Source organism: Pan paniscus, chromosome 9, assembly GCF_029289425.2.
Source record: "Pan paniscus chromosome 9, NHGRI_mPanPan1-v2.0_pri, whole genome shotgun sequence".
Lineage (NCBI taxonomy): Eukaryota > Metazoa > Chordata > Mammalia > Primates > Hominidae > Pan > Pan paniscus.
Window position 1 is genome coordinate 8241225 of NC_073258.2, and position 22909 is coordinate 8264133.

General features: G+C 37.0%; 1 protein-coding gene across 1 annotated transcript; it reads left to right on the forward strand.

Moving 5' to 3' along the window:
• Positions 1–6454: 6454 nt before the first annotated feature.
• On the forward strand, positions 6455–19116 carry LOC130540579 (olfactory receptor 52N2). Its single transcript, XM_057299079.2, has 2 exons — positions 6455–6585; positions 17855–19116. Exon 2 carries the CDS (start codon positions 17909–17911, stop codon positions 18872–18874), a length of 966 nt encoding a protein of 321 aa, XP_057155062.2. The 5' UTR covers positions 6455–6585; positions 17855–17908; the 3' UTR covers positions 18875–19116.
• The last annotated feature ends 3793 nt before the right edge of the window (positions 19117–22909 follow it).

The following is a 22909-nucleotide window of genomic DNA, read 5'->3' on the forward strand; positions in this document are numbered from 1 at the left end:
CAAGATGTTATATTGATGAAAATTATATTCTTATTTGCTAATATAAATGATATATTTTAATATCATGTTATATATAGTCAAATAGCAAAATAGTAAAATAGATTAATCACACCATATATTTTTGCAATAAGATTTTCATATCTGGGAGTAAAACCTGAGTTTTATTTTTTAAAAAAGCTAAAATTATGAAGTGTCTCTATGTAATGTAAATCATAAGCTTATCAATAGTAAAGTTTTTATATCTTAGAATTAGGTTTTTTCATTTGGTAAAGTTTATCAGGTAACTTCATTTAAGCCATTCAAAACACTATCAAACAGATCAATAAATTACTTTTCCTAAATTGTTGTTTTAAAACATATACATGGTCTAATATTATAATAATGTTTCATATTTATTATTTCACCAAACTTTTACTTCAAAACTATGTGATAGGTATAATTGTCTGCATTACATAAATGAAGAATATAAGGTACACAAGTGGAAAGACTGGATGAATCTTAGAATATTACAATCAAAATTTGAAAACAATAATGTTAATAGACCTATGCTGGGGTTGGGGGAAGAAACAACAGCAACAGCAACAAAGTAAAACAAGAATATATCCTTAAAATCTGGATAAGTAAAATGCAATAAATAAGATGTATTTGAGGCAATGAGTAACAATCGCAAATTAATCTTGTTATCTTCATCATTACAAATTCAAAAGTATGTTTCATGAAAAGAAAAAAGACTCTGAAAACTAAGACTCAAAACTGAATTACAGCCAGCAGGCCAATATCTTTGAGAAATTTCGAAACGAAGTATAAGTTGGATGGCCATAGAACAAAATTCTACTTAGTATTCATGGGAGAAGAGACAGAGAGATAGATAGAGGTAGACATAGAGATAGAGATGGAGATAGAGATAAAGATAGAGATAAAGACAGAGATGATAGAGATAGAGAGAGATGGGAGAGAGAGACAGACAGACAGATAGGGAAGAGGGAAGGAAATAAAAGGGAAGCAGGGGGAAACCAAGAGGACTGGGAAAGATAGTGGAAAACATTTTAAGTTGCATCTTGTGCCCTAGAGACCAAGTGTTGGGTGGCAGAGATCAGTAGGCTTTCTGAAACAGACCCCAATATTTCTACATCAACTTCACACAGTTACATTAGATCTAGAACCAAGGTATCAAAGAACTCACATTGAGATTTCAATTTGTTAAACCATGTTTCCTTTTCAAACTCTAAGAGATATATTAATATTCCCAAAGGAAAGGAAGAAAAAGAAAATGACAAAGTGATACAAAGTATAAGGAAGATTATCTTGTTTTTACAGAATCTCCAGAACCACTTGGTCAATCACTTCAGATGGGCCACATGTGCAGAGATAAAGAAAATGGAACAAAATAACAATACAGGTGGGAGGACACAAAATACAGCAAACATTCCACAGGAACTGCTTCTGCTCACAAATCTCTACTAATAGTTATGTTTTGTGTTTTACTGAACTGGCAAAATTAAGCCAAAAATATAACTAATATCTTATCTCACTCTTTCCCTGAGTTCTGTCTCTTTTAAATTAATGACAAATGTGCTTTCCCTTAAATTAAAAAAAACTATAGATATAGCTTGTTGTTGGGTATAAAAATACTCTGGGAATAAATGCTCGGTGCCACAAAGTGAAACCCGCACTCAGGCAAAAGTTATCTTAGCAAGGCAATTTACTTCTGCAGAAGGGTGCCACTCACATCAATCAAGATCACAAGAGCACAGGGAACAAAGGAGAGCAGCGAGGTTTTCTCTCTAATGGTAGTTTCTACTTCTGTGTCACTCCCCCATGGGCCGGGGTCAGACCGCACAGTCTGAGCTAACCTGATTTGTTACTTGCAGATATCTTTCTAAATATGGAAGGGAAGGGGGACTTGAGGTACAGTGGTGAGGCCTGTGAGATGTGCAGTTTCGGGGGAACAGTGGGTGCAGATAACTAAGGGAACAGATGTGAGTTATTGATTAGAGCTGATGGGAAGCAGGTAGGCTGTTTTACAATAACTAGGGACAAGGGAGAACAGGAAAGTTGAGTTTGAGAACAAAAGACAAGGAAGTTAGCAGGCTAAATCTTTGAAGAGAAACTCAGAGAAATTCACTGTATCTTACAATTCCACCCTTTTAATTTTCTTATGATTCTTTCTCTTCAAACGTTTTTAACATGTCTTGGCTTTGCCATTCGATTTGATCTTCTAAAAGGAAAAGCTTACTTGAATAAGGTGGAGGAGAACTAAGGGAGGCTTTAGTAAGTGCTGTTTGTACAGTCCTTTGTATTAGCCTATGGATGCGTGGTATGACATAACACCTAACAAGAAAGAGTACACTTATTACAATTGCAAGAGAAATAAGAATTAAGGCTATGATTCTTTTCCGTTTACTGAACTACTTTCTTAGCCATCCTGAAATAGGGTCAGTGACTAGAATTTTTAGCTAGTTTATTGGATAAAGTGGTAAGTCTTTGTAAGGCCTTTTTTATGCTCCTATCGGGGGCAGTGTTGTTTGGGATTAAGGTAAAACATTGGGTTTTAATCATAACACAAACCTCACCTTTTTGGCTAATAACATGTCTAGCGCTATTCTGTTTTCTTAAGCTCTTTGGTTAGTAGGCTTTAATTGGTCAGCTATTCCTTTGATAGCATCCCTGATGTAATTAATAAACTGCTGCTGATTATAACGGATGTAATTTATCTAAGCTACGTTTTTATTAATAGTTACTTGTGGAAATATGGATTCAAATCCTGCAGCTATTTGGTCTCGGGCTTTGAACCTGTCAGGCACTCCTCGTGGGACACTAATGGCATCTACGTAAACTTGAGAGTTAAAAGACTTATAAGGGGCTTCTCTTATTTTTCGGTGTTGTGGTTTTTCTTTTTCTGGTTGATGAAATTCTAGAGTGAAAGGGATAGCCAACTGGACAAAAGCACAAGTGCCGCTCCCATTACTTGGCAGAGTATCAGTAAGGGTGTACTGCAACACCACCATATATCCGCTGAAGGATGACTAAGGGCAGACTGATGGGTAAGCTCTTGGAAGGGCCTAAGCTTGCTGCAACGTGTTAAGCTTCCAAGGAATGCCAAGTTCTCCCCCTGTTGTGAGAGACATGAGGTGAAATTGACGTCAGGAGGTGGAAGCTGAATGGCCCTCAGGGGCTGACCTGCAGGGTGTTGGACTTCAGGATATAGCAGAGAGAGAGCTTGGCATGATTTGTTGCCTTAGGCTGTGGAATCTTGGAAAACAGCTACTATACAGCCCATGTCTGGTTGACTGAGGGACTATCCTAGTGGAAAGGAGACAATCTGGGCCTCTGGTCTGCTGTGCACACAAGAATAACAATTGCTTTTATTCAAAGTGCGGACAGAATATTGAATCCATCCCAACTAAGCATTTATATCTTGATATCTTGTTTCAATTGCTAGAGTTTGTCTTAGATCCTTCACTTCTACAATATTTACTTTGGCATTGTTGTTGGGCAGGGCAGAAAGTTTAGAAGGTGAAGGAGGGTCAATAAAGCGTATTTTAAAGAGGCCTACAGGGTCGTATCCATTGGCCTCTGCCCCTAAGCCATAAAAGCCTTCTAAAGGAAGCATATGGTTGGTAGAGGTAGCGGCATTAATAGAGATAGTTACTGGGTTACAATGGTAAAGTTGGCAATTAGAGGGGGTGGTTCCTTTGGTAAGGAGGAGGTAAGATTTTAGGTTGGTACAGCCTTCTGGGGAGGTCTCGCCGTGTTCATTGGTAGTCAGGATGACATCTGCTCATTGAGAACGTATCTCCTAACTTAAGGTGCCTTGGTACCCCCACCACGAGCAAGGCGTGAGGTCAGTGGTTTCTCTGAAGGGGCAGAGGTGTTTTTCTAAAGGAGAGACATACCTTTGCCATTGTTCGTCCTCTTCACAAGGCATAACAAGGCAAGCCTCAAAGGTAATGATTTGGAGTGAGTCTGACTTAGTTACATTGATAACAAGGTCAGCAATAGAATGAGGAAAGAAGAAAGGGTAATAGAATAGATAAAAGAGAGTTAAACTTTCCTTAACTTTAGTTTGAGGGGTTTTTTCCCTTGAATAATGGTCCATGACTTTGGGGATGGTGGTGCTTTCTTGACTCGGGTATGATGGTTCCCATCTTTTCTTGCTGTTTGGACTGCAGTTTCAGTGGTTTGAAGCACTAGGCCAGCTCCTCAGGCTGGTGTCAATATACTGGGAACTTTAGGGGTGGCACCTGTACCGGAAAATTTTGAGTTCTGAGGGAAGAGAAAGTGGAAGATAAACCAAGTATGTAGGAATGTTGGCAGTAGATTGTTTTGGGAGGTAGTTTGGACTTACTAGGGTAATAGGAAGATAGAAGACATTTCATCTATGGCAACCAAGTCTCTAGACTTGTTTGGCTGAGGGTATAAATTCCTAAACATATATAAACTTTGACTGTGTTATACATCGCTTGGGGTCTTTAATGGGTAATGTTTTTCTGAGTTCCCTTTAGTGCCTACAGGAGAAACAGCAGCCTGTTCGGCTTATCTGATTTGCTAGGTTATTTTAAAAGACAGGCTTCTCTGGTGCTTGGGGACATGGACAATAGATACTTGGGTGATTAACTCCTCATGAACAAGCCTTTGACTTTTACTATTAATCCAGTCTGAAATTTGCTAAATGTATTAGCCACTGTAAAGGCGTATTTAGAATTAGTACAGATGGTTCTTTCCTGGTCCCGCAGGTAATTTAAAGCTTGACTAAGTGCAGACAGCTTATAAATTTCTCTAGGAACTTCTTTATTAATTACTGAACACCTGTTGCGTTCTTTTTCCCTTAATCATTCCTGAAGAGGGTTTCTTCTAAGTTTGGCCGGACGTTTGTAATCAGTTAAATCTAAACACGTGTGCTTTCTTTTTAGCTTTGGATATCTCATTAAGAAACTTGCTAGATTAAGCGAATTATCAGTCATTAATGTTAAACTATACTTTTAAACTCGTACTTATACACATGTAATACTTTTCTGGTGGTACATTTTAATATAAGTGACTTTAAATAATCAAAGTCTTTTCTGGAGGATATTTTCACTTTTAATACTGGCCTGACCCATAATAAATGCTAGCGGATATATCAGCTGAAAGATTATCTACTACTTGCTCAGGAAACTTAGCCGCGGGGATGCCTAGCTGCTTGGAGCCGCATCTGAAGCCTGTATTACTTGACCCTGGCAAAAGTAAGGCATATGTCCCATAATGTAGTCTGCTTAGGGCATAGGCTGCGGCAGAGCATGGGCTTTTTCTCTTGTGGGGGCGCACTAGAGGCTGCACGACAACGACAACATGTTGAGGCAGATCCTTGATGTCGCTAGCCTGTCAAAAGCCACCTGGCGAATTAGGAGCTTGGAGTCCTTTCAGAGAGGGGGACTTAGGCTGGGCCTGAGGGGAAGGGTTGGGGGTATTAGATGGGGGACTAGGGGCATTAGGTAAAGGATGGTCCAGGGAATCCTATGTGCTGTTTTCTTTGCTAGGATCCTCTGAGAACCCTCCTTCACTGTCTCCACAGTAGGGGCAGGTGCATAAGGGAAAGGGAGGACAGGTCTTTGCCTCCAAAAAAGAGCATAGTCCAGTTCTTCTTGAGAAACTGGGCTTTTATTATTTACATGTTAAACTGAAAGTTGACATAGTATATCCTCAGTTGACCCAAACTTTGGCCAGAAGATTGAGGGATTGAGGTTAGGTCTTTGAGTCCAAATAGAAAAGCAATATTTTATCATTTGTTGCTTTTTCTTATGTTTAGTTCTTTCATTATCTTCCCAACATTTTAGCATGAGACTTATGGGGCTATCAGGTGGTATATCTTTGTTACTATTCATATCTTTTTTCATGAGAGTTAGGGGACTATCAGGTGGCATAAATCTTTGTTACTGTTCTTAACATTTTTGCTTGTAATATTTCCCATATTGGGTCTTGGCTAGGCGCAATCTCTCATATTAGGAATTTCTTGCCTAACGGGGGATTGCTGTGGCTCAACCCCATCATATTAGGGATTTCTCGCCTATTTGGCGAGGGATTCCTTGTGGCTCAACCCCTTGTGTTAGGGGACCTCTTGCCTATCCTTCACTGGAATCTTAACTGAGGCTCAATTCGCCTATGCTTTAGCCCCATCTGCTGGAGGCTCTTTGCATCCTTTCGCTTTGTCCACTCTGGCCGCTTCCCTCGTGGGAATATTTCAGGTTCCTCTTAGCCTTGATGGCGGGTCAGCATAAACCCCTGATGGGACCCCCATATGAGGTGACCACGGAACCACAGATTGGACTCATTCATTCCGCGCAGCAGGAGCGCTTGCTACCATTCACGCACTTTCAACCTCCAGAATGCCCCGACCCACGGCCCCCAACCACCAAGGAAGTACTTTGTCGCCGCTGTGACGTTTCCTACCTTGATCTGTGCACAGAGTTTACCTGGTCACCGCGGTATTGCAAGCCTCTCCTCCTCGCGTTGCTGAGAGTCCGGGTTTATTCATCACAACGGGTGGGTCCCGATCTCCCCTCCCTGAGACTACCGCAACGGGGCATTGGAATGCGTCTCCCCTGGGTAGGATGACTGAAGATCCCTTTCTGAAGGAGAGCGGGGATCCCAGATGAGCCCCCAGAGTTGTTGGGTGTAAAAATGCTCTAGGAATAAATGCTCAGTGCCGCAAAGTGAAACCAACACTTAGGCAAAAGTTCTCTTAGCAAGGCAATTTACTTCTGTAGAAGGGTGCCACTCACATCAATCAAGATCACAAGAGCACAGGGAAGGAAGGAGAGCAGGGAGCTTTTATCTCTGACAGTTTCTACTTCTGTGTCACTCCCCCATGGGCTGGGGTCCCCCATGGGCTGTGTCACTCCCCCATGGGCTGAGCTGACCAGATTGGCTACTTGCAAATATCTTTCTAAATATGGAAGGGAAGGGGAACATGGGGTACAGTGGTGAGGCATGTGAGATGTGCAGTTTCTGGGGAACAATGAGTCCAGGTAACTACGGGAACAGATGTGAGTTATTGATTAGAGCTGATGGGAAGCGGTAGGCTGTTTTACAGTAACTAAGGAAAAGGAAAGTTGAGTTTGAGAACAAAAGACCAGGAAGTTAGCGGCTAAATCTTTGAAGAGGAACTCAGAGAAAATTATTGTCTCTTACATTGTCTTTCAAAAAAAAAAAAAAGTAAAGCTATTTTCAAAGCAGTTCTATAAAAAAGCTGAAAAATGAATACCATTGCCCAAGGATAGTTTCACTATTCTGTGGGCTAATTAAAGACAAGAAATTTAAATGTGTCCCAGAGATTCTGGCACATTGTGTCTTTGTTCTCATTGATTTCAAAGAACATCTTTATTTCTGCCTTCCTTTTGTTATTTACCCAGTAGTCATTCAGGAGAGGCTATCACAATCTGAATTTAGTACAAGAAGATACTGTATTATGAGAAAGAACAAATAGCAGTAAGTTTAAGGAAAGGAAGAGAGATTTGGGGAAAGGGTATAATTAATTATTCTACACTTATTACTTCAAGTATAAGGACTTCATTTAGAACAACATTCTTCTTGTCATAACTCATTCCTCTGAGTGGGAGAAGCATCAGATATCAGTGAGCTATGGGTGAGTTATATGCTGAGCCTTGACGCTTCACAGAAGTCAATCTCCCTGCCTGAATAGGCCATGCATTCTGGTCTGTCCACATTAGCAAAGTCAGTGGCCAAGCTTTCCGAAAGAGACTTGTATGTGTCTATGCTAGGGACTGGATGAGCAAACTAGTCTAAATCAGAGGCACGGCAGAACAAGGTATTTTGCCTGAAAAATCTAAAGCCTCATTTTCCCAGATGTATATCATAAAATTGTTGACATTCTCTGTCAACTCCTTGTCTCCTGTGTGTCTCAGCTCTGAACTGAGGAGGAAAGTACAAGGTTGTATTAAGAGGCCCTCAAAAATCCCAAAACATTTTAAAATGGAATTATGATGGAAAGATAAATAAATAAGGTAGGGGAAAAGTCAAATGAAGCAAAAATGCAAAGGAATGTGTTATAAATATAATGAGATGTAATGTCACAAATTACAAATACCAGAAAAGACTTTCAGAAGGAACAAATGCTCAAGGTGGTACAGAAGATAAGCTGGTGTTAACATTGCGGAAGGGGGATGGGAGGTAAGAACTGTTTAAGGAAGAGGAAATGGCCGGCATGGAGGTTTTGAGGAATGAATGTGCCACACAGGAAGGGACTGAAAACAAGATTAAGTGGGCTCAAATCAGGGGCCAGTTCTATCTGAGTTTATAGTACACAATCTTTTTTTTTAACCTAATATGTTACCTTTTTGTTGTTTTGTTATTGTTGTTTTGCTTCATACTAAACCTAGAGCCCTATGCCTATGATGTCAGGTAATTTCATAGAGTCATTTTTGGGTTTATGGTAAGAACAAGAGAGACAATGAAAAGGTTTAAGAAGATGAATGATAAAAGCTTTCTACTTGGAGATAAAAATTTTTTTATTGTAATACAGAAAGTTGAGAAAATAATTTTTGAAAAAACTATTGGCAAAAGTGGCTAAACACAAAATATATTAAAATATTTATAAAATATGATATATAAATATAATTTAAACTTTGGCCACCTGTTTTATTCTTGATATGTAAGATTTAATATAAAAATGAAATTCAAAAGCTAAGACAGTGTATTACCACCAGACCTGCCTTACAAGAAATGCTAAAGCTGAAAAAACAGGATGCTGATTAGTGACATGAAAACATATGAAAGAATAAAAGTCACTGGCAAAAGTAAGTACATAGTGAAACTCTGAATACTCTAATACTGTAATGGTGGTATGTAAATCACCTATATCATTAATATGAATGTTAAAAGACAAAATTAATTTAAAAAATAGACAGCTACAATAGTTTGTTAAGGGATATACAATATAAAAAGAAGTAAATGTGACATCAGAAACATAAAATATCAGGGAGAGTTGAGTAGAAGTATGGAACTTCTTTATGCAATTGAAGTTGTTATCAGCCTAAAATAGCCTTTTATAAATATAGAATGTTTTATGTAAGACTTGAGGTAACCACAAAGCAAAAACCTATAGTAGATGCACAAAATATAAAAAGTAAAGAACGAAAGCACACTATTAGACAAAATTATCTATCATAAAAGAAGACAACAAGAGAAGAAGGGAAGAAAGAATGTAAAAAACAACAAGAAAACAACAAAATGGCTGTAGTAAGTCCTTACTTATCAATAATTACCTTGAAGGCAAAATGATTAAATTCTTCAATCAGAAGACATAGATTTGCTGAATGAATTAAAAATAGAAGACCCAACTATTTGCTGCCTGTGAGGGCATCACTTCACCTCTAAAGACACACACACAGGTTGAAAGCAAAGGAATGGAAAAAGATATTTTGGGCAAATACAGGGCAAAAGAGTTCAGAAGTAGCTATATGTATATTGGCTAAAATAGCATTTAAATCAAAAACTGTAAAGGCAGGAACAGAAAATCAAACACTGCATGTTCTCACTCATAAGTGGGAACTGAACAATGAGAACACATGGACATAGAGAGGGAAACAACACACACCAAGGCCTGTTGGGGGTTGGGGGTTGAGGGGAGGGAACTTAAAGGATGGGTCAATAGGTGCAGCAAACCACCATGGCACACGTATACCTATGTGACAAACCTGCACATTCTGCACACGTATCCTGTTTTTTACTTTGAGAAGAAATGAGGAGGGTCGGGCAAGGTGGCTCACACCTGTAATCCCAGCACTTTGGGAGGCCGAGGCAGGCGGATCACGAGGTCAGGAGATCTAGACCATCCTGGCTAACATGGTGAAACCCTGTATCTACTAAAAAATACAAAAAATTAGCTGGGCATGGTGGCGGGCGCCTATAGTCCCAGCTACTCAGGAGGCTGAGGCAGGAGAATGGCATGAACCCAGGAGGCGGAGCTTGCAGTGAGCCGAGATCCTGCCACTGCACTCCAGCCTGCGTGACTGAGCGAGACTCTATCTCAAAAAAAAAAAAAAAAAAAAAAGGAAATGAGGAAAAACAAAAATTTAAAATAGTGTAAAGGTAATTATATATTGATACAGAGCCCAATTAATCAAGCACATTAACCATTGTAAATATATATGTCTGTAATATCACAGCACCTAAATATATAAAGAAAATATTAATAGAGCTGAAGGGAGAGATAGACTGCAATAAAATAATAGTAGGGGATGTCAACACCGCATTTTCAACAATGAAAAGATCACCCATATAGATAATCAACAAGGAAACACTGGACTTGAACTATACTTCAGACCAAATCAGTTATATTTTAGGCTAGAAAACAAGTCTTAAAAAATTTAAATTTTAAATAAAAATTTAAAGACTGAAATCATATCAAATATATTTTTCTATCACAATTATATAAAACTAGAAACCAATAATAAGAGGAAGTTTGAAAATTTTACAAATACATGAAAATTACACTCCTGAAAAACCAATGGATCAAAAATTAAATAAAAGGGGAAACTAAATAATATATTGATCCTAATGGAGATGTAAGCACAACAAAGCAAATCTCATGAGATGCTACGAAAGCAGTTCTACAAGGAAAGTTCATAGCAAGAAACACCTACATCAAAAAATAATAAAGATCTCAAATAAATAATCTAATGTTATATTTCAAGGAACTAGAAAAAGAAGAAAAAGCTTAACCCATGTAATTAGAAGGCAGGTAATGATAAAGATCAGATCAGAAATAAATGAAATAGAAATTATAAAAAACAAGTAAAAAGATTCAAATGAAATAAAATTAGAAATGAAAAAAGAGGCATTACAACTGAATCCAAAGAAATCCAAAGGGTCATAAGAGACTACTACAAACAATTATATGCCAACAAATTGGATAACTTACAAGAAATGGATAAATTCCTTGGCACTTACAACTTACAGAAAGTCAATAAGGAAACACTGGACCTGAACTACACTTACAACTCACCAATACTAAATCATAAAGAAATAGAATATCTAAACAGACCAAAGATAAGTAAAACAATTGAATCAGTAATAAAAAATCTCCCATCAAAAAAAATAAAAAAAATCCAGGACATGGAGGCTTCACTGCTGAATTCTACCGAACATTTAAAGGGGAATTAATACCAATTATTTTCAAATTCTTCGAAAAAGTGAAAGAGAAAGGAATACTTCCAAACTCATTTTAATAAGCCAGCATTACACTGACATCTGCCAGACAAGGACAACAAAAAAGAAAACAATAGGCCAATATCCTGTTAAACAGATGCAAAAATCCTCAACAAATTCTAGTGAACCGAATCAACAGCACAGTAAAAGGATCATTCACCATGATCACTTGGGCTTTATCACCGGAATACAAGGATGTTTCAACACACACAAATCAATAAATGCAACACACCTCATTAACAGAATGAATGACAAAAATATATGATCATTTCAATAAATGCAGAAAAAGCATTTGACACAATTCAACCTCCTTTCATGATGAAAACTTTTATCAAGTTAGATATTAAAGAAGTGTACCTCAACACATGTATCAGAAGCCCACAGCTAACATCATACTTACTCAGTGGTGAAAAGTTGAAAGCTTTTCCTCTGAAATTAGACAAGACATAGGTATCCTCTTTCACCACTTCTATTCAACATAGTACTGAAAGTCCTAGCCAGAGCAATTAGGCAAGGACAAGAAATAAAAGGCCTCTCAATTGGAAAAGAAGAAGTAAAATTATCTTTGTTCACTGTTGAAATGATCTACTATGTAGAAAACCCTAAAGATTCCACAAAACTTGTTAAAATAATAAATGAGCAAGGTAACAAGATACGAAGTCAGAATGCAAAAATCAGTTGCCCTTTTATACATTAACAACGAACAATCTGAAAAGAAATTTAGAAAAACAATTCACAATAGCACATAAAATAATAAAATACATAAGAAAATACAAAATACATAATAAAATTATATTTTATTTTTAATTCCATTGTAAATTAAATTATTTTCCTAATTTCCTTTCAGATTGTTATTAATGCAAAAGTAAGAAATTTATATAATTAAAACTGTAAAATATTGCAGAAATAAATTAAAGAAGACATTAATAAATGGAAATACATGCCATGTTCAAGGGGTGGACAATAGTATTGTTAGGATGTCAGTACAACCCAAAGTAATCTACAGATTTAGTAAGATCCCTATCAAAATCCCAATAATTAATTTTGCAGAAATAGAAAAATCCATTCTACAATTCATATGAAATCTCAAGGGACCCTACATAGCCAAAGCAATCTTGAACAAAGAGAAAAGCTGGAGGACTCACATTTCTGATTTCAAAATTTATGACAAAGTGACAGTAAACCAAAACAGTGTGGCACTAGCACAAAGTCAGAACTGCAGACCAATGAAGTAGAATAGAGAGCCCAGAGATGAACCCTCACATATGTGGTAAAGTGACTTTTGACAAGAGTGTCAATATCATTCAATGTTGAAAGGACATTCTTTACAATAAATAGTGCTGAGAAAACTGGGTATCTACATGTACAGAAATGAAGTTGGACTGTTACATAACAGCATGTCCAAATATTAACTCAAAATGGATGAAAGATGTAAAAATAAAACCTAAAATTATGAAACTCTTGGAAGAAAACAAAGAGAAAAAATTTTATGACATTGGATTTGGTAATGATTTCTTGGAAATGACACTAAAGGCACAGGCACAGGAAACAAAAGAAAAAAACAGATAAATTAGACTTTATGAAATTTGTTTTTAAATTGTGCATCAAAAGATTCTATAAACAAAGTAAAAAGGCAACCCACAGACTAGAAGAAAATATTTATAAATTATATATCTAATAGGTATTAATATACAAAATATATATAGAGCTCCTAAACCTCAACAACAACAACAAAGAGCTTAATAAGAAATGGGCAAAGGATTAGAATAGACATTTCTCCAAATAAGATATACAAATGGATAATAAACACATAAAAAGACACTGGACATCAGTAATCATTAGGGAACTGCAAATTAAAACTACAATAAAATACCACCTTACACCAATTAGGATGGCTACTATAAAAATAAACAGAAAATAATAAATGTCAGTGAGAATGTAGAGAAATTGGACCCTTGTGCCCTTTTGGCAAAAATGTAAAATGCTACAGCTGCGGTGGAAAACAGTATGGTAGTTCCTCAAAAAATTAAAACTAAAAATAGCATATGATTCAGCAATCTCACTATTGCGTGAGATCCCCAAGAGAATTGAAATCAGTATGTTGAATAGGTGTCTGCAGTCACACGTTCATTGCAGCATTATTCACAGTAACCAAGATATAAGAACAATCTAATTGCCCATCAATGGATGAATGAATAATGGATAAGCAAAATGTAGTATGTATATGTGTGTATATACATATGTGTATATACGTGTGTATATACGTGTGTATATATACATTATATATGTATATATATATGTGTGTGTATATACCTGTACATATAATGCAATATTACTCAGACTTAAAAAGGAAGAACATTCTGACGTCTGCTACCACATAGATGAAACTTAGGACATTATGCTAAATAAAATATGCCTGTCACAAAAAGACAAATATCATATGATTCCATTTATATAAAGTACCTAGAAAGCTCAAAATCATTAGACAGCAGAAAGAATGGTGGTTGCCAGAGGCTGGTGGGAGGGCAAATGGGGAGTCATTGTTTAATGGGTGTAGAGTTTCAGAGTTTGACAGGATGAAAAGAGTTCTGGAGATGGATAGTGGTGATGGCTGCAAAACATGATGAATGTATTTAATGCCACTGAACTGTATATACCTGAACATGATTAAGATGGCAAACTTTGTTATGTATATTTTACTACACTACAAAAAGAATGAATCGGGCATGTCAATAACTAAACCAAACACAATACAAATATTTATGAGCAAAGTGATAAATTATAGGGCACCCTATGAACTTTCTTTTTAAAGAACTGCATAGGAGGTCTTGATGCAGTTGAGTGTAAACAGTGCGGAGGCCATGTATGGTCTCCAATTTAGGAAGCCTGATCTAAATCTTTTTTTTTTTTTTTTTTGAGAGACACGGTCTCACTCTGTCACCCAGGCTGGAGTGCAGTAGAGTTATCTCAGCTCACTGCAACCTCTGCCTCCCAGGCTCAAGCGACCCACCCATCTCAGCCTCCCGAGTTGCTGGGACTACAGGCTTGCACTACCACGCCTGGCTAATCTTTGTATTTTTAGTGGAGACGGGTTTCACCATATTGTCCAGGCAGGTCTCAAACTCTTGGGCCCCCCAAAGTGCTGGGATTATAGGTGTGAGCCACCGCGCCTGACCTCCTGATCTAAATCTAACCAATGTTTCATACCAATTCTCATTTTTCTACATTTTTAGATCTAAAAGAGAAGAGTTTACACTGAAACTCATATATGTATTTTTGTAATAGCTGCATTAATTTATATTTTGACAAAATAATTTTGTGTGTATTCTATTGTTTTTTAAACACAACTAAATTTTTCATTTAAATGAAAGTTTTGTTTCCAAGGAGTCTCAGGAATCTTTATACACCTGTATGTAATATTGCTAATGCTGAAAGCTAAACAAAACAACAAAAGGAATACATTAATTTTTTAAATACTTATAAAAGAAATTTCTGGAAATACATACATCAGACTTTAGGTTTTAATAGCATTTACTTCAGAAGTGGATTAAGGTGAAATGTGAGTTTATGGGAATGTTATGGCTGTTTTCTACTTCATATCATTTCATACAAAAGAGTTTAAGTATAGAAAAATTGTGTTTTGTGGGGTTTTTTAGTAAAAAGGAAGAAAGGTCAAAATATACAATTACTTACCACTATAATATAAAATTTAAAACCAATACTACCTTGAAAAAAATGTTTGCAAATACAACAGACAATGGGTTGATAATTTTCATTTTGAAAGTGCTTATCATGCAATGAATAAACACTAACACCTCCAATGAAGATGGACAAGGAGGTGGATGACTAATAAATATACAAAAAAAGTTGACCAAGAACGCTTGAAAAAAGTGACATAATTACTACTAGTGAAGTTAATTTTAATTCAATTTAAGATACAAGTGAGACAGTATTTGCACTAGTGAAGCTTGGGAAAGAAGGTATATAATAGTATTCTTGGGGGGATGGTTCAGTCGCTTTGCATGGAAATGAACATCACCACAAATTTTATTGAAATGATTTTTTCTAACATTTATCAACACAATCAAAATTGTTCATGCCTTTTGAGCCCATAAACTTCAATAACATTTCTATCTATCTGTAGAGAAGAAAAATCAGAAACGCATACAGAGTGGATTAAGATATTCATTGAGGAATTATATTTGATAGAAAAATTTGGAAACAAATATTCAAGAGTAATAAAACACATGATTAAATTTGGTACAGCTATTGGATGGAAAGAAGGTCTAGCTATTAAACTTTTTAATTCAAAGCATATACAATGTCATGATGAAATGTGCACAAAATAATACTAGCTGGAGATAGAAACAATGTATACAACTCCATATCATCTGCAATTTACTTTTTTGAAATCTCGGAATATTATACATAATAATTATAAAGTGATTGAATTAAGTACAGAAAACTTTTTAGAGGGCTTATTCCTCTGTTTTAGAATTACAAGTGATTTTCAACTCTTTATTATACTTTTCCATAGTTTCCAAATTTTCTATATTAAAGACATACTTCTCTTGTTGTAAGAGGAAAAAAAAAGTTTTAAAAAATTATGTTTTTCGTGACCAGACTTGGTGACCATATTTCCCACTTGGGAAAAGGCATTAAACTTTCTCTACTCAAAAGCTTCTAAATATACATCTATTACCAGCAGGCCCAAAGTTCACTCTCTTTTAAACAGAACCCACGGAGACACCTAATTGTGGAGACTAAATCAGCCTGGGGCATCTTGTTGGAAATTCCCCAGGGAAACAAAAAATTTTATGTAAGAAGATGTCATCCTAGATTTCAAACAACTCCTAAAGATTCTCAGCCATGCATAGAGATTTGATTGTGCCTAGCACTGAGGTGAGATTGGTCAATTTTCATAAATTCCTATTTTAGGAAAGGGTAATGACATTTTTGGCAAAGAATGCAACAGCCTGATACATTGAAACAGTTTTTAAAAAGTAATAGCAGTAAGGGGCAATGTATTTTACTTTCCCTTTCACTTCTTAAGAGGTAATGGCTCTTTTTCTTTCTGGGTGGCTTCCACTGGACTTAATCTTATCTTCTTTTCATCCCATTCATTTCAATGTGGTGTACACATAAAAGACGGTAGACACTAGAAATTTTAATCTTTAAGTTTGTCTTGTCTAAGAACATAAAATGATGGTTTCTTGAAACAGTGACATTCTGGAGAGGTACTGTGAGAACTTTCTTATAAGAAGGGATTATTTATATGAGATCCAGTCAGGTAGTATTCAGAGATCACGAGCTTCTGAAACATGTGGTTGCTTTATATTTCCCTCCATCATTGGAAATTTCCATGTACTCTATCTAGCCAGTGGACATGACAACTGCAGTGATTTCTAGAATGTTTCGGTCACAGAACTCTAAGCCTTGTGGATTCACAACCATGTAATCCATGCCATCACACTGCAAATATATATCTATTTCTGCTAGATAGTGAGGAATGTTTGGCATTGGCTTTGCTCCATGGGGTCTACTACAGAACTTAAGGATTAGGGTTTTATTCCGAATAAAAAAAAATTTAATCATTAGGACACTTCAACTTTCTTCAAACACCCCTGAAGCTATAAATTCCTTCAAATACTATTCAAATCTTTCCACTGCTCCACCAAGAAATAGCAATCCAAAGATGTGGTGCTATTTTTTAATTGACTTCCTTTCAGTTATAACAAAAATAATACTAAATTAAAGCAGTACAAACAGTCAATAATCCCAGAACTTCAAGGGCTTTTTGAGTGTAAATTTAGTATTGAGAATGGATAGGGAACTTGTGAAAAGATAGAGAAGCCAAATTTTATACCTAATTGAATTTAGATCTTTAGCAAAATCACTACTAAACTTACGTAAAACTCGTTAATGATTTAGAATTGTAAATATCTTCCTGTTTCTTGTCAAGAACTTCCTTTCAAATTCCATGGTATAGAAAAACATGATTTTGACATCAGATAGAGTTTGAGTATCAGACATACCAAATTCTTAACTCATGTATTCACTCATTCACATATATTTTATTATCTACTATGTATTATCTTGAGTAAGTTATGTGGAACATTATTGACATCTTATATACAGAATATAAGCATTTTTTGTTATCAAGGCAGGGGAAAAGTGCTAATATTTGAGATATTGTTAAAAATGGAAAGTTAAGCTACTGATAAGAACTGGTCATATTAGGGTGATGCTGTAATTATACCCATGTGATTTCAGTGACAAGACTCAGGTACAATTAGAATGGGAAGATTCTGAGAGCACAGAATAGAAATGGACTTATTGAAGGAGGCAGACAGTTACAGCCTAGCTCACAATTTGTTATTAGAATGTAGTACAGTATAAGAGTTGTGCTGGGGAGAGGTGTGGTAAGTGAGGATAGTTAATCAAAGTTTGCAATGGCACATTGAGTAGTGGTAAGACTGTACTGCTTAGTGACTTTGGACACTGTAGTTCAAAGTCTTTCTTGCTATAGTTGGAAGAAAGAATTTCTGGTTATCAATGTAAGGTGAATGTACATGGCACTTGAGGTTCACTTTGTCCAAACCAGTACCTCTTATCTCGTCTCTAACTCTCCCTCTCCCTCTCCTAGGCAGAAAGCAATGGCTGCTAAAGAGTATAAAATGCTCTCCTCCTGTCAGCCATCATGTCTGGGGACAACAGCTCCAGCCTGACCCCAGGATTCTTTATCTTGAATGGCGTTCCTGGGCTGGAAGCCACACACATCTGGATCTCCCTGCCATTCTGCTTTATGTACATCATTGCTGTCATGGGGAACTGTGGGCTCATCTGCCTCATCAGCCATGAGGAGGCCCTGCACTGGCCCATGTACTACTTCCTGGCCCTGCTCTCCTTCACTGATGTCACCTTGTGCACCACCACTGTACCTAATATGCTGTGCATATTCTGGTTCAACCTCAAGGAGATTGACTTTAATGCCTGCCTGGCCCAGATGTTTTTTGTCCATATGCTGACAGGGATGGAGTCTGGGGTGCTCATGCTTATGGCCCTGGACCGCTATGTGGCCATCTGCTACCCCTTACGCTATGCCACCATCCTTACCAACCCTGTCATTGCCAAGGCTGGTCTTGCCACCTTCTTGAGGAATGTGATGCTCATCATCCCATTCACTCTCCTCACCAAGCGCCTGCCCTATTGCCGGGGGAACTTCATCGCCCACACCTACTGTGACCATATGTCTGTGGCCAAGGTATCCTGTGGCAATTTCAAGGTCAATGCTATTTATGGTCTGATGGTTGCTCTCCTGATTGGTGTGTTTGATATCTGCTGTATCTCTGTATCTTACACTATGATTTTGCAGGCTGTTATGAGCCTGTCATCAGCAGATGCTCGTCACAAAGCCTTCAGCACCTGCACATCTCACATGTGTGCCATTGTGATCACCTATGTTCCTGCTTTTTTCACTTTTTTCACTCATCGTTTTGGAGGACACAATATCCCAAACCACATACACATCATCGTGGCCAACCTTTATCTGCTACTGCCTCCTACCATGAATCCAATTGTTTATGGAGTCAAGACCAAGCAGATTCAGGAAGGTGTAATTAAATTTTTACTTGGAGACAAGGTTAGTTTTACCTATGACAAATGAAACATAGAATAGACATATTGTTTCAGGTGGTGAGAAAATAATGGAGACAAAATTTCATAAAAGATGTGAATAAAATGGTATTAAAATCATGACATGCAATTTACCCATGTAACAAACTTGCACGTGTACCTAAAATAAAAATAGAAATAAAAAATCAAAATAAAGACATAAATTTGTAAGTCACCATAATATGTCAATTTTCTGAAGTCTCTGCAAGTTCTTGAATTTGTGTGTGTTGGGAGTGGGGGCAAGGATCTGCCAAAGCAGAGAATGCAAAATAAAGAAGTAATATACCCATTACTTAAAGAGTTGATGCTTTTCCTAAGCGTTTATAGACTCACATGTTTGTGAGACCAGAAAGGTAGTAAAGTAAGGACAGCAGACCTGCTGACAATCCCTGCGTTGAGTGTAAGTGGGGAGGCTATAGAGACAGAGAAACGTGGGTCCAGTGTTCACTATTTTTCAGTATTTTTTAAAGACAAGCTAGATTTATATGTTCTATGAAATCTCCCCATTTTAATTGTCAGCAAAATATGTGTTAAAATACCCTATAATTCATAGAAGAATGTCCAAGGGTTCTGTTTTTCCGAAGTCATCAGTTTAGGGTCTCCATTTAAAATGGCTCTAAATGGGAACAATAGACTCCAGGGTCTTCGAAAGGAGCGGGAAGAATAAACACTGAAAAGCTTTCTGTTGGATACTACATTCACTATCTGGGTGAAAAATCTACAGAAGCCCAAACCTCAGCATCATGTAATATAACCTTGTAACAAACCTACACATGTACACTCTGAATCTAAAGTAAAAATAAAATAAATAAATAAATTATAAAACGGATCTGAAAATATAATTGTCATGTTATTGACCAAGCAGGCAAACCATTAAGCTATTAGTACATATTATAATTTATTTATTCATTCACTCATCAATTCATTTTTTGAAACACTAATTTAAGCAATATTATTAGTCATATCTTAGATTTATCGAGAGGGAGGCAGATGATACAGTTCCTGGTTTCAAGATACTCAGAATCTGGACTGTAGCCAGGGATGTGTGAGAAGAAATACATATAAAAGAAAGGGGAGAGAGAAAAAATGAATGCAGTGTGAAGGAAATACAAAGTTTGTAGGAAAGAATTGGGGGAAATATAACATCAGTTTCAGATTCAATTCATCTCAAGTGTTAAGTCCTCTGTCTTTTAATTTCTAGCCACTAGAGTTGGACAGGCTACATAATCTCTCTAAATTTTGACTTCCATATTTTCTTCCAAATGCGAAAAAGAAAATGTATCAGAGATGTTTCTTCTAATTAAATGCTCTGATGCAAAAAAAGCTTGTAGCACAATCTCTGATGTATACTAACCATTCAATAAATTTTAGTTATTTTTATGAGCTATTAGTTTCAACTCTGATTCATTATGAAAATCATAGTTTGAGGATAAATCTTTCCAGTTGTACAGGCAGTGCACAGTGCAGTATCAGTTTTGTGTGGACAAGCTTTCTTTTCTTTTTTTTTTGAGATGGGGTCTCACTCTGTCACTCAGGTTAGGCTGCAGTGGCATCATCTCGGCTCACTGCAACCTCTGCCTTCTGGACTCAAGTGATCCTCCCACCTCAGCCTCCTGAGTAGTTGTGACACAGGCATGCCCCACCATGCCCAGCTAATTTTTTTGTATTTTTGGTAGAAACAGGGTTTCACTATGTTGCTCAGGCTGGTCTTGAACTCCTGAGCTCAGGAGATTCGCCTGCCTTGGCACCCCAAGGTGCTGGGATTACAGGTGTGAGCCACTATGCCCAGCCATGGGCAAGTTTTCATTGAGTTCTCACAAACACACTATCAATGTCAGCCAACAAGTTTTTCTGGGTACAATCATGTGCCTGACTCCATGTGCCTACTCCACGCTGAGAAATGTAAATGAAAACAAAAACACTAGCTAATTCCTTGTCTAGTAGAGGATATAAAATGCAATGGAATCATTATAAAATGATAACAAGGTAATTGTACATCACAGATGTTCACAAAGCTCATGAATCCTGAGAGCATGATCATCAATATCTATTGGAGGTAGTGAGTAAAGATTTTACAGGTAAAATAGTATATAGGGTCAATCTCAAATTATATGTATAAGTGTCCTACAAGGAAAAGCAGATGGAAATTATTTGGAAAAAAATAAACAACCTAGCTCTAATATTAAGGCTGAACAAAGAATAGCAAGTTTAGGTTCACAAAGGTTTTTGTATATTCAGAGGTAAAAGAGAAAGGGTGAGGAGTAAAAAATGTGACTAGAAAGGTAGACAGAGGTCCTATCAGGAAGTGCTTTGTGAGTCTTGTCACAACTTCAGGCATGCCCCACATTGCTCTTCATCTGAGAGATACTAAGTATATTAGAATCACCCTTCACCTTTAAGCAGCTGTTGCCCCATTCGTTACCCTTCTGGACTGCTCACATCTCTGCCATAACCCCTACCTCTTAAATCCTGTCTCCCTCTGTTTTTTCCTCCCCAACTTTCTTCTTTCTTCCACTAAAACTCATTTTCTTAGTTTTTACTTGCTTTTTCATGCACCAACCCAGGTTCTTTTCAGAACTCAAGGTATTCCTGTGTAGAGATCCCTTATGTCTTCCTCCATACTTACTTACTTTCAACGTGTTAACTGTTCTCACACACACAAACACACACACACACACACAGTTTCAAGATAATAGCAACAACAATAACAACAAAAAGTACATAGCATTTATTTTCCAGAAATGTATTACTGTATTGCATTCTCATTTAATTCCAAAACCAACTGTAAGGATGGTACTATTTTATGCCCAGTTTACAGATAAGCAAACTTACAGATAAGATAATCTCTCTGAGCCACAGAGAGGTTAATAAGTTAATGAAAGTCATATAATCAGCGAGTGGTAGGTCTTGAATTTAAACCCAGGCAGTCTGGTTCCAGTGTCTTTAATTTTAATGACTATAATACACTGGACCATTTCTACAAGGAATTTAAAAATTTAAAGAATTTGTAGTATGCACTTTATGACTGGGATGGTATAAAGTCCACCAGTGATGGCCCGGCACTGGACAAAGTGACAGATTTTTTTTCAGAAAATGGCTTATTAAAATATGAAGGGCTGCCACTGAGGCAGGAAGATAGGGTCTGGAGGCAGGGAACATAAGGCTGATCCACACTTCAGCTATAGAGGAAATACCCTCTCCATAGGGCATACACTGAGTAAATGACTTTGTAACTTTACTTCATCCTCTTCATTTACATACAGTGTACCCCAACTAGTGGGTATTTAAACTCACAAAAACTCTGTAACAGGGCCTTTGAGCCTCTATGCTCAGGCTGCTTCTACACTGTGGAGTGTACCTTCATTTTCAATAAATCCCTTCATGCCTTCCTTCCTTGCTTTGTTTGTGCATTTTGTCCAATTCTTTGTTCAAGATGCCAAGAACCTGGACATTTGATCCACTGTTAACATCAAATTCTGAAAGTGCCACATGGTATTACACAAATGTACATAGTCACAAGACTAAACATTTATGCATTTTCTAACTCATCCTAACAAATGACTTCTACAAAAGCCATGAAGACAAATTAGAGGAGTTAAATACTTTATATTGCAACCTCTGAGTTTCCTCCCGCTATGAACAGAAGCATAATTTCTTGCTCAGTGATGACCACATCAAAGATTTATACCTTGAACACCATATTTAAAAGTGTACCTAGTGCTCCCAACTTTTTCTTACTCTCATATTTTTATAGAGCACATTCATTTCTAAATCATTATAAAATTTTATATATTTATTATGTTAACTGTTATTGGATGTCCTCTCCAATCATGCTCTTTAAATTATTAGTACCACAAGGCCAGGCACAGTGGTTCGTGCCTGTAATCCCAGCACTTTGGGAGGCCGAGGTGGGTGGATCACTTGAGACCAGAGTTCAAGACCAGCCTGGCCAACATGTATTTTAGTCTCTACTAAAAATACAAAAATTAGCTGGGCATGGTGGCACATGCCTCTAATCCCAGTGATA

Excerpts from the sequence above, each read along its gene's own strand:
- LOC130540579 (XM_057299079.2), top strand. The coding sequence starts at position 17,909 with ATGTCTGGGGACAACAGCTCCAGCCTGACCCCAGGATTCTTTATCTTG.